We start from the raw sequence: 11,870 nt of genomic DNA on the forward strand, positions 1-11,870 counted from the left end.
ATTCAATTCTATTCCGTTCTATGTATCCAAAACATAATATTTGAGAATACGAGAATTAAAAAGTTTAGTTTTGTCTTAATGTCTTCAAAGCGTTGTTAGTTGATACTCAAATAATTGTATTAGGAGACTTCAATGAAGGAGGCAATGTTTCTGAAAGATTCGAAACTTTTAACTAAAAGACAGTGAAAAGTTCTAATCTCTAGGTGAATCCCTGACAATGGTATCATGCCTGGAGACCATTCAGATGGCGCGTATACCTAATTCTAGGTGCATGCCTGATAGAGGAAACTATTCAGATGGCGCGTATACCTAATTCTAGGTGCATGTCTGATAGAGGAAACTATTCAGATGGCGCGTATACCTAATTCTAGGTGCATGCCTGATAGAGGAAACTATTCAGATGGCGCGTATACCTAATTCTAGGTGCATGCCTGATAGAGGAAACTATTCAGAGGGTGCGTATAGGTGCATGCCTGATAGAGGAAACTATTCAGAGGGTGCGTATAGGTGCATGCCTGATAGAGGAAACTATTCAGAGGGTGCGTATGTCCTGCTAGCGTAAAAGTTAAATATCTAGATTAGGACGGTGATCTATGGCTTCAAATGTCTTCCACAAAAATGATTCAATATCGTAGTTCATTTTTTCCCCTTTCTGCAAGCACACCATAACTGTACATTGGCGATCTGATTGTGTGGTATGCGCGTTCGGTCGCCTCAAGGGTCCAGGTTCAAACCCCTGCTCACTCCCCCCCCCCCTTCGTCCTGCCGGAGGTTTGGACTAGGAAGTAGACTATCTTCAACTCTGAAGGAACATTCGAAACATGTAAAACATTGTATAAACCATGTGCTGTGTTACAGGAGATGTTCATTGTCCCGTAATTTTTGCTTGAGAACTACGAAAGAGAATCTGTATAGTTGAATGTGTAGTTGAATGTGTAGTTTAGTTGAATGTGTAGTTGAATGTATAGTTGAATGTGTAGTTGAATATGTAGTTGACTTACCTGCAAGACGTAACTTTACTTCTATCCAGCTGTGGATGTGAGGCTACTTTCAACTTTGACATGCCTTCAGCTTCTAGAACAAGTTCGTCATTCTCTACAGAGGTTCTCACGCTGCCCATCTTTGTCACCTGACGTTGTGTTATAAAATCCCCATTGGATCGTACGATCACAAAATGTCTACAATAAAGCAAAACATGAATTACGTTATTTCCAAAATTAATGGAAAAAAGAAAATCAACAACAACTTCTGCTGGAGTTTATTACCAAATAGTAGATGTTGGAGAACATTTCTCCCAGTCCTTAAAATGAAATATTAGGAGTCACCAGGTGCAGTTGGTTTATGGTGTCACATCAACATCAGTAAAAACTTTTACTTTGAAATATAAGTCTACATTGTGTGCTCATTTTAGTTTCAAGAATACTATACTAGTTTATATTGTAAGTATTTTATAAGTCAGTTGTTTGTTTAAAGGGCTATTTAAAACAAAATAAGAAAACCAAGAATCTTATTCTAAAATTGTAGTATGCTTACAATATTAACATCTACTATATCTGCACTAATGGTTAGACAAGTTTTGTTCACATTGAGAGAATAGGTAATGAGTGACAAAATGGACTACATTTACATGCAGCACCTAGACAACAATTAGGTGGTAAATTTGGTCAAAGATTTCAAGGAGAGTTTAGCTTCCCCCCCACCACCCATGGGCGCCCGCAGGATTTTTTGCAGGGGGGTGCATGTTGCCACCTATGGTTCAAAGTCGTAGCTTCAACTTTTTTTTTTATTACAGACAATATTAAAGAAAAGATTTGGTGACACCCCCCCCCCACCTATGCGATTTTATTCACTGTAAATATTTGTTTCATGAAATTAAAAAAAACAACAAACAAACAACTAACGTGAACAAACTATTTACTGTACATGTAGGTAAGTTTATCCGTGAGGCCGCTGGATCCCAAACAAAAAAATTCAAACTCTGCCAAAACTGTCTATAACTTTACTACTGAATAGCTTCTCAAGATACGGAATGTAAAGCTGTGATTTGAAATAATCCCAAAATGCAAACATGTGGTTTTTGCTAGGTGTATCTGTCGACTGCAAAGTCTCAGCAGCATCAACTCCAAATTTGTCTGCCAGCAGTGTCACTTTACTTAGGAAGCCATCCCTGAAGTATTCCTCATCATGGTCAAGTTGGTTTTTGATGATGTCATTAATGTGACTGTTGATGTGACTGTTGAGCGGCCGCTTGTGGTGGACAGACTGCAACATCGCGGACACTGGTTCAAGAACTGACAAATACTTGACGACAATTAAAAGACAAATCAGAAACACGCGAGAAGCAGGCACTGATTACACGTATATGTAGTGTGTCTGGTTTCACTTACAATCGTTATTTTAAAACAATCAAAGATCTTCTTAAAGTTGTGACTTATCTTATATAATACAGACGTTACTTCAAAAAAGAAGATGATTACGTCCTACGCGTCATGCATCCAGTCATGCATATTAACCAATGACCTAAATTCTGCCAAGTCACTGGTTTTCCTGACTTCGTGTTTCTCTGTCCATGGTATCTCACACAAAAGAGGTAAATTTAGCACCAAAGCTCTCACTTGGGACTGTTACGAAAGAAATATATATCAAATCGAAAGATAGCTGGCAAGGATTTGTCCTCCAAGGCAAAAAAAAACAAACAACCTGTTATCATATTCTAGGTCTTTGCTAAATATAATGATAACTTTAATAGTGTGCAAGTGAAAACAAATCATCACAACTAACATGCTATAGAATATTGAATTGCAAGCCTATAAAAAAGCGCACATGGTCGGACATGAACTACAGATTAGCCTAATCTAGTTTATTACAATAATAGCTTATCCTTATTAACTTTATTTCAGTGGAAACTCTGCATGTTATGTTACTTCCTAACAGAAGTTAATTGATTTGAAGGTGTACAAAAATGGCTAAAAGTTGGTTACTCAGAATTCAGAGGGGTGCACATACATGGTCAGCCATGAATTCCTGATAAGCCTAGGCTAGTCTACTACAACTTTACTTCAGTCACCAGTGGAAGCACTACTTGTTCACTTGCTACTTAGATTTTAATTGATCTGATGGTGCAAAAATAGCTAGAATTAGGCTGCTCCAGGGGGTGCAAGTGCACCACCTTGCAACGCCCTGCGGGCGGCCATGCCTCCACCCCACTTCTCTTGCTCAGTTTGCCCATGAAATCACTTATAAAAACAGCACTGACCTATCGAGTACACCAGAAACTAGCAGACCTTCCGGTGTGCAGACTGCCTCACTTGCGGCTATTCCCGCGCAGGATTTGATCGGGTAACTGTTGAGACCCGAAACATGACCCACAAAAACGTATGCATCCTTTTTCCTTGCGAAAAGTATGACAGATGTTACCAGCACAGCTGTTGCAGTGACCCCGACCACAGCGAGCCAGTGGTCACTAAGACTGGACCAAGCGACCATTGTAATGTTTTTGGCCTGTTGTTGAAGCTTAGTTCTAAATACAAAAAGTAAGATATAATAATAATAAGCCTAACAGGTTCTATGAACACAAAAACAAAGATTATTCTTTACTTTATACATTAAAGAGTTATCAGTGTTGGCAAGAACTACAAATGGAGATAGGAGCAATTTAGATAGAGAGAGAGAGAGAAAGAGAGAGAAAAAGAGAGAGAGAGAGAGAGAGAGAGAGAGAAAGAGAGAGAGAGAGAGAGAGAGAAAGAGAGAGAGAGAGAGAGAGAAAGAGAGAGAGAGAGAGAGAGAGAGAAAGAGAGAGAGACTGAAGCACACATGGCTCCTACAAAGGCACTGTTTTAAACGTGGAAATAATTTGTAACGCGAAAAACAAGCACAAACGAAACATTACCTTAGTCTGGTTTAAGTGTCATAGTTCAATTAATGCCCACGTTCTCGTATTAATATTTTTGGTTGCCTCCCCTATTTTGATTGCCACACTAAAGGATCAGAATATTAAAATTGTTCATTGGAATTGTTCAGCTCTAGCCCCCTTCCCCAACGACATCCTTTTAAATTCTCTGTCGTACTGAGCTCACTAAACTGTCTCTGTCGTAGTGAACTCACTAAACTGTCTCTGTCGTACTGAGCTCACTAAACTGTCTCTGTCGTAGTGAACTCACTAAACTGTCTCTGTCGTACTGAGCTCACTAAACTGTCTCTGTCGTAGTGAACTCACTAAACTGTCTCTGTCGTAGTGAACTCACTAAACTGTCTCTGTCGTACTGAGCTCACTAAACTGTCTCTGTCGTACTGAGCTCACTAAACTGTCTCTGTCGTAGTGAACTCACTAAACTGTCTCTGTCGTAGTGAACTCACTAAACTGTCTCTGTCGTACTGAACTCACTAAACTGTCTCTGTCGTACTGAACTCACTAAACTGTCTCTGTCGTACTGAACTCACTAAACTGTCTCTGTCGTACTGAACTCACTAAACTGTCTCTGTCGTACTGAACTCACTAAACTGTCTCTGTCGTACTGAACTCACTAAACTGTCTCTGTCGTACTGAACTCAGTAAACTGTCTCTGTCGTACTGAACTCACTAAACTGTCTCTGTCGTACTGAACTCACTAAACTGTCTCTGTCGTAGTGAACTCACTAAACTGTCTCTGTCGTACTGAACTCACTAAACTGTCTCTGTCGTACTGAACTCAGTAAACTGTCTCTGTCGTACTGAACTCAGTAAACTGTCTCTGTCGTACTGAACTCACTAAACTGTCTCTGTCGTACTGAGTTCACTAAACTGTCTCTGTCGTACTGAACTCACTAAACTGTCTCTGTCGTACTGAACTCACTAAACTGTATCTGTCGTACTGAACTCACTAAACTGTCTCTGTCGTACTGAACTCACTAAACTGTCTCTGTCGTACTGAGTTCACTAAACTGTCTCTGTCGTACTGAACTCACTAAACTGTCTCTGTCGTACTGAACTCACTAAACTGTATCTGTCGTACTGAGTTCACTAAACTGTATCTGTCGTACTAAGTTCACTAAACTGTATCTGTCGTACTGAACTCACTAAACTGTATCTGTCGTACTGAACTCACTAAACTGTATCTGTCGTACTGAACTCACTAAACTGTATCTGTCGTACTGAACTCACTAAACTGTATCTGTCGTACTGAGTTCACTAAACTGTCTCTGTCGTACTGAACTCACTAAACTGTATCTGTCGTACTGAGTTCACTAAACTGTCTCTGTCGTACTGAACTCACTAAACTGTATCTGTCGTACTGAGTTCACTAAACTGTCTCTGTCGTACTGAACTCACTAAACTGTCTCTGTCGTACTGAACTCACTAAACTGTCTCTGTCGTACTGAACTCAGTAAACTGTCTCTGTCGTACTGAACTCACTAAACTGTCTCTGTCGTACTGAACTCACTAAACTGTCTCTGTCGTACTGAACTCACTAAACTGTCTCTGTCGTACTGAACTCACTAAACTGTCTCTGTCGTACTGAACTCACTAAACTGTCTCTGTCGTACTGAACTCACTAAACTGTCTCTGTCGTACTGAACTCACTAAACTGTCTCTGTCGTACTGAGTTCACTAAACTGTATCTGTCGTACTAAGTTCACTAAACTGTATCTGTCGTACTAAGTTCACTAAACTGTATCTGTCGTTCTGAGTTCACTAAACTGTATCTGTCGTACTAAGTTCACTAAACTGTATCTGTCGTTCTGAGTTCACTAAACTGTATCTGTCATACTGAGTTCACTAAACTGTATCTGTCGTACTGAGTTCACTAAACTGTATCTGTCGTACTGAGTTCACTAAACTGTATCTGTCGTACTAAGTTCACTAAACTGTATCTGTCGTACTGAGTTCACTAAACTGTATCTGTCGTACTAAGTTCACTAAACTGTATCTGTCATACTGAGTTCACTAAACTGTATCTGTCGTACTGAGTTCACTAAACTGTATCTGTCGTACTAAGTTCATTAAACTGTATCTGTCATACTGAGTTCACTAAACTGTATCTGTCATACTGAGTTCACTAAACTGTATCTGTCATACTGAGTTCACTAAACTGTATCTGTCATACTGAGTTCACTAAACTGTATCTGTCGTACTGAGTTCACTAAACTGTATCTGTCGTACTGAGTTCACTAAACTGTATCTGTCGTACTAAGTTCACTAAACTGTATCTGTCGTACTGAGTTCACTAAACTGTATCTGTCATACTAAGTTCACTAAACTGTATCTGTCATACTGAGTTCACTAAACTGTATCTGTCATACTGAGTTCACTAAACTGTATCTGTCGTACTAAGTTCACTAAACTGTATCTGTCGTACTGAGTTCACTAAACTGTATCTGTCGTACTAAGTTCACTAAACTGTATCTGTCGTACTAAGTTCACTAAACTGTATCTGTCGTTCTGAGTTCACTAAACTGTATCTGTCATACTGAGTTCACTAAACTGTATCTGTCGTACTGAGTTCACTAAACTGTATCTGTCGTACTGAGTTCACTAAACTGTATCTGTCGTACTAAGTTCACTAAACTGTATCTGTCGTACTGAGTTCACTAAACAGTATCTGTCGTACTAAGTTCACTAAACTGTATCTGTCATACTGAGTTCACTGAACTGTATCTGTCGTACTGAGTTCACTAAACTGTATCTGTCGTACTAAGTTCACTAAACTGTATCTGTCATACTTAGTTCACTAAACTGTATCTGTCGTACTAAGTTCACTAAACTGTATCTGTCATACTAAGTTCACTAAACTGTATCTGTCATACTTAGTTCACTAAACTGTATCTGTCATACTAAGTTCACTAAACTGTATCTGTCATACTAAGTTCACTAAACTGTATCTGTCATACTAAGTTCACTAAACTGTATCTGTCATACTAAGTTCACTAAACTGTATCTGTCGTACTAAGTTCACTAAACTGTATCTGTCATACTAAGTTCACTAAACTGTATCTGTCATACTAAGTTCACTAAACTGTATCTGTCATACTGAGTTCACTAAACTGTATCTGTCATACTAAGTTCACTAAACTGTATCTGTCATACTAAGTTCACTAAACTGTATCTGTCGTACTAAGTTCACTAAACTGTATCTGTCGTACTGAACTCACTAAACTGTATCTGTCGTACTGAGTTCACTAAACTGTATCTGTCGTACTAAGTTCACTAAATTGTCTCTGAGATGACATGGAAACTGCATGAGAAAAGTAAAGAGGGAAAACCAATAAATGAAACAAATAATTGACACATTTTGCTAGACACATTTTGCTAGACACATTTTGCTAGACACATTTTGCTAGACACATTTTGCTAGACACATTTTTAGAATGAGTCAATTTAAAGCTACGGAAAAGTCTTACTTTAAAAGTTAATACAAGCAACATTATATATAATTTTAAAAATATTTGAACACTATAGATTGAAAAAAAGCTTTTTTTCTTAGCTGTATTTCGTGCATTAACCATTTCGAAGTTGGCATCTACCAAGAATCAAGTTATTCAAAGCAAATAAAGACTATACGTTTGACAAATTTATTGTTTACTTACGGGTTGAATGTCTTGACTAAATATTACATCAAATAAGATATGACATAAGAACACATGGAAGAACGGATGTATGTAGGTTAATTGTATGAACTTTGACCTGTAACGTAACAGCTGTACCAGAATCAGTCTAGGCTAGTAGAAACCATTCGATCGTTAGAACTGCATCGGAACAGAAATGTACTGAAAGACTTCATTCATATAGATCTAGTTTTGTATTTAGTTCTAGTAGCGTACACGTTTCATTGTTAAGAACAGGCTGAATACATCTTTAATTCAGACAAAGGTATTTAGCCCTGCTGTAAAGGAAAACCAGAATCAAGTAGAACGGATAGATAGGCCTAACACATTTATATGGCAGTTGATGGGACCAAAGTACTTCCCCATACACGCACACACATACAATAAGCTCCAGCCATTCTCAACGGAGGTCATGGTGACTCTATGAATACACTGAAATCGGACTATTTAATGAAGAAAAAATCTGAACAAAAGAAGAAAAAATTTTTAGCTACACACCCCTCCTTCTGATGTTCTAACAAATTACTGGCTAGCGACCAGCTATGTTGAGAAGAAGAGATAATGATGGTAGTGACCAGCTATTTAGAGAAGAAGAGATAATGATGGTAGCGACCAGCTATGTTGAGAAGAAAAGATAATGATGGTAGCGACCAGCTATGTTGAGAAGAAGAGATAATGATGGTAGCGACCGGCTATTTAGAGAAGAAGAGATAATGATGGTAGCGACCAGCTATTTAGAGAAGAAGAGATAATGATGGTAGCGATCGTCTTTTTTTCTTTAAAAAAAAAATAAAATTGTTATACTGAGATCCTATGGATCCCCCTTGCAACAACAGCTGTAGTTCATTTTAAAAATATAATTTACAGCCTTTTAAATTATCACTTACTATTTAATTTTAATGTCACTTTTAATTTGCATAATTATGAGTTTTTGTTTACAAGAGTTTTATCAATTCCTTTTAACTATTCTTTTTTTTTTTTTTTTTTTAACAATCTCATGATTTTTTCCCCATTCTATTTTACTTGTTATTTATGTATTTCTTTTTTGCCACTAAGATCTCAGAAGTTTGTCTCCAAGTTTTAGACTACAAATAACCCTAACCATTTTCTTGTTCTGTTCTATTTCTTATCAATGAGTATCCCCCCTCACCCCTTCCATGTTGGTTGTGTCTTCACGTAATGTTTGGTCATTAAGCCACTGGTATCTTCTGCTCATGGTCTTAGCATAACTTGGTTGAAAAGTTTCAAAATTAAACTAGAAGATAGTAAAACACTTACGTTTTTAAAAATCGACTAAAGTGCTGTACATTATCTAATACTATAAAGTGCTGTACATTATCTAATACTATAAAGTGCTGTACATTATCTAATACTATAAAGTGCTGTACATTATCTAATACTATAAAGTGCTGTACATTATCTAATACTATAAAGTGCTGTACATTATCTAATACTATAAAGTGCTGTACATTATCTAATACTATAAAGTGCTGTACATTATCTAATACTATAAAGTGCTGTACATTATCTAATACTATAAAGGGCTGTACATTATCTAATACTATAAAGGGCTGTACATTATCTAATACTATAAAGTGCTGTACATTATCTAGTACTATAAAGTGCTGTACATTATCTAATACTATAAAGTGCTGTACATTATCTAATACTATAAAGTGCTGTACATTATCTAATACTATAAAGTGCTGTACATTATCTAATACTCTGAAATACATCCCCTTCACCTAACCCTTAGTCCGTTGTATCGTTGGGGCACCACACAAGTTCTGTTCAACAACATTTCTCCAATCTTCTTTGTCTTTTCCCTTGGATAGAATCTTTTTCTTTTTTTTTTTTTTGTCTTCCCATCGCTTTCTTTTCTCTGGTACTGTTCCCTGAAGGAAGGTCTTTGCGAGCCCTGAGGGCCTTTGATATGGAGTTTTAGTTTGCGTTGTTAGACAGTAGCTAGAAGATCATCGTGGATCCAACCACTGTATTAATTATGTTTCTGATCTCTTCTAATGCGATGCAGTCTTTATATGTGATGCCTTGGATCCTTCTGTAGCACCTACATTTTATTGCTAGGATCCTCATTTCTAGCTTTGCAGTCAGCGTCCAAGATACGCATGCATATGAGATTGTGGCCATGACCAGGGAGCGCGTCAGTCTGTCTACAAACCAGTGGTTTTGTAACCCTTCTATATGGATCTGAGACATCGGCCACGAAGACTTCTTGAACACTTTCACCAAAGATGTTTGCCCTCCATCATGGACATACGATGGCAAGACTACACTACAAATATGTGAATGCCGGTATGGACAGTATATAAGGACTTCTTAAAGTTCGACAATTACGTAGGACAGGGCACGCATCCCGTATGGGGGACGAACGTATGCCAAAGACAATTTTTTTTTTTAAAGAGGTGAAAGGTGGTTGGCGTAACAGAGATGCCCTACGGAAACGTTTCTTTAGTATACTAACGTCATGTTTTTAAGTCTCTTAGGAAAAAATACGTCATTTTAGTTTGTTACAAAGTGTTTTACCCAACAATGTAGAGATTTGGCATCCCTTGATGTTTCGTACTAAAGCCATATTGAATATATCATCATTGCAATAGTAAATGTCTGAACGTAACCATTTGAGAAGTTACACTGCAAAGACTTTCTTCCAAGCCAATCCTAGGCCAATAGTTTGACGCAAAAGATGCAATATAAAACGACAAGACATTAGATGGGGTTCTTCTACACTGTAGGGGCGACTTAAGAGACTTTCTATTTGTATCACCATGTATAATATCATTTAGAACTAAAAGAACAAAAACAACTCTTTAGAATGGTAGTCTTTACCCGATCGCTCTTTTTGGTCATTACAAAAATGTTTCTAACTCGATTTCGGGTGAATATCTTTCCTTAAAAAATCATTCAACCGAGCGAGTTTCGGTCACCTGGTACTTTATACTGGTACCTGATACACGAACCATATTGAATAGTCAAGGGAAGAAAACAACAGAATAACATATCATGAATGGGAAAATGCATTAACATTGGTTTTTTAAAAATCCTTTTTTTTTATTTTTTTTTTAAATTTCTTTATGGGGAAGAACTCCGCACTTTCAAATATCTCTCTCAATAATGTATAAGCTATTTCCCCTTTTCGGTATCAAAATAATTAATTGCCAATAATTAATTGAATAATTGGTTAATTTTTAAATTGATTCATGTTTTGTTAGGTGCTATAAATGTTTAAATTTAAATATGATCCGAGAATACATGTAGGAAAAATAATGTGAACAATTATATAAGGGGACCAAACTCTACATATTGTTAAGTATTTCTGAATCTTCTGGCTAGATGTATTAGTTGGCACACAAATAAAAACACTGCAAAGAATTTGACGACTAAACTCTCAGCTTCATATAACTTTATTGACTATTAACTCTAACAATTTGTTACTGTAACATGTAGCGTAGAAGACTGTACAATATCCGTCAGTTTACATTTAGCTATACTTCGTTGCAATTCATGTCTTCTCAAGTTGCATCGAGTCGTATTCCACAGAACAGACCAACGACACACTTCCCAGTGTCGCTCCAGGTCTCCCAAAGCTGAACCAAGTCGTATTCAAAGTCTACCGAATCAGAGCCGCACACGTCTTACATCGACTGTATCGACTGTAACGGCTCAAGTCCACTGTAGTTCGCTGTATAGACTTTAACGACAGTAGTCCACTCCAGTTAACTCTACACTAGTTAACTTGCATCGAGTCGTACACATCTCTCTTCTACTGTCTCGCACAGTAAAAGAAATAATTGTGCAAAATTTTCAGCTCAATCTGCGATTGGGTGTCGAAGAAATAATGCGTACAAACTTTTGATTGGGTAGATGGTAAGTAAGTTGATATAAAAAAAAATATGTTAAAGCATTGAGTTAAGGTCTTAATCTAAGTGTATTGTTGTCATCATATAACATTTAAAAAAAAATTCTGAAAAATAAAATTGAAAAAGAAACTAAGATTCTCTGTTTAGTTAAGAAGGTATTTTATTGAAGCCAAGCTGAAGTGCTCTTTGTATTTTATTTAGGTCACACTACATTTGAAATCATCAATTATATCACATGTGTATAGAGCACTACTATAACCTTTTCAGTGAATAATGATTTGGAGAAACTTAAATTCATATATTCTAGGCTTGACACAACTGTTCAGATTTTAGTCACCAACAAAATGAAATAAGCCAATGGCTAATTTTTTTATCTTTTCTAAAACTAGAGATCAAAAACAAAACAATTGA

General features: G+C 37.0%; 1 protein-coding gene across 2 annotated transcripts in view; it reads right to left on the reverse strand.

The window, feature by feature from the left end:
* The window catches only part of LOC106065706 (mitochondrial amidoxime reducing component 2-like), an 11,939-nt gene extending 4,016 nt beyond the window's left edge, over positions 1 to 7,923 (reverse strand). The window contains exons 1-4 of one of the 2 annotated variants that reach the window (XM_056029165.1): positions 7,564 to 7,923; positions 3,890 to 3,977; positions 3,257 to 3,520; positions 1,002 to 1,178 (exon numbers count right to left, since the gene is read on the reverse strand). In XM_056029165.1, the coding sequence (XP_055885140.1) occupies positions 1,002 to 1,178; positions 3,257 to 3,486 (407 nt within the window). In that variant the 5' untranslated portion in view covers positions 3,487 to 3,520; positions 3,890 to 3,977; positions 7,564 to 7,923. The remainder of the gene's footprint in view (positions 1 to 1,001; positions 1,179 to 3,256; positions 3,521 to 3,889; positions 3,978 to 7,563) is intronic. The other variant, XM_013224602.2, reaches the window with a different exon arrangement.
* Between the last annotated feature and the right edge of the window lie 3,947 nt (positions 7,924 to 11,870).

The sequence above is a fragment of the Biomphalaria glabrata genome, chromosome 5 (assembly GCF_947242115.1).
Source record: "Biomphalaria glabrata chromosome 5, xgBioGlab47.1, whole genome shotgun sequence".
In the NCBI taxonomy this organism is placed as follows: domain Eukaryota; kingdom Metazoa; phylum Mollusca; class Gastropoda; family Planorbidae; genus Biomphalaria; species Biomphalaria glabrata.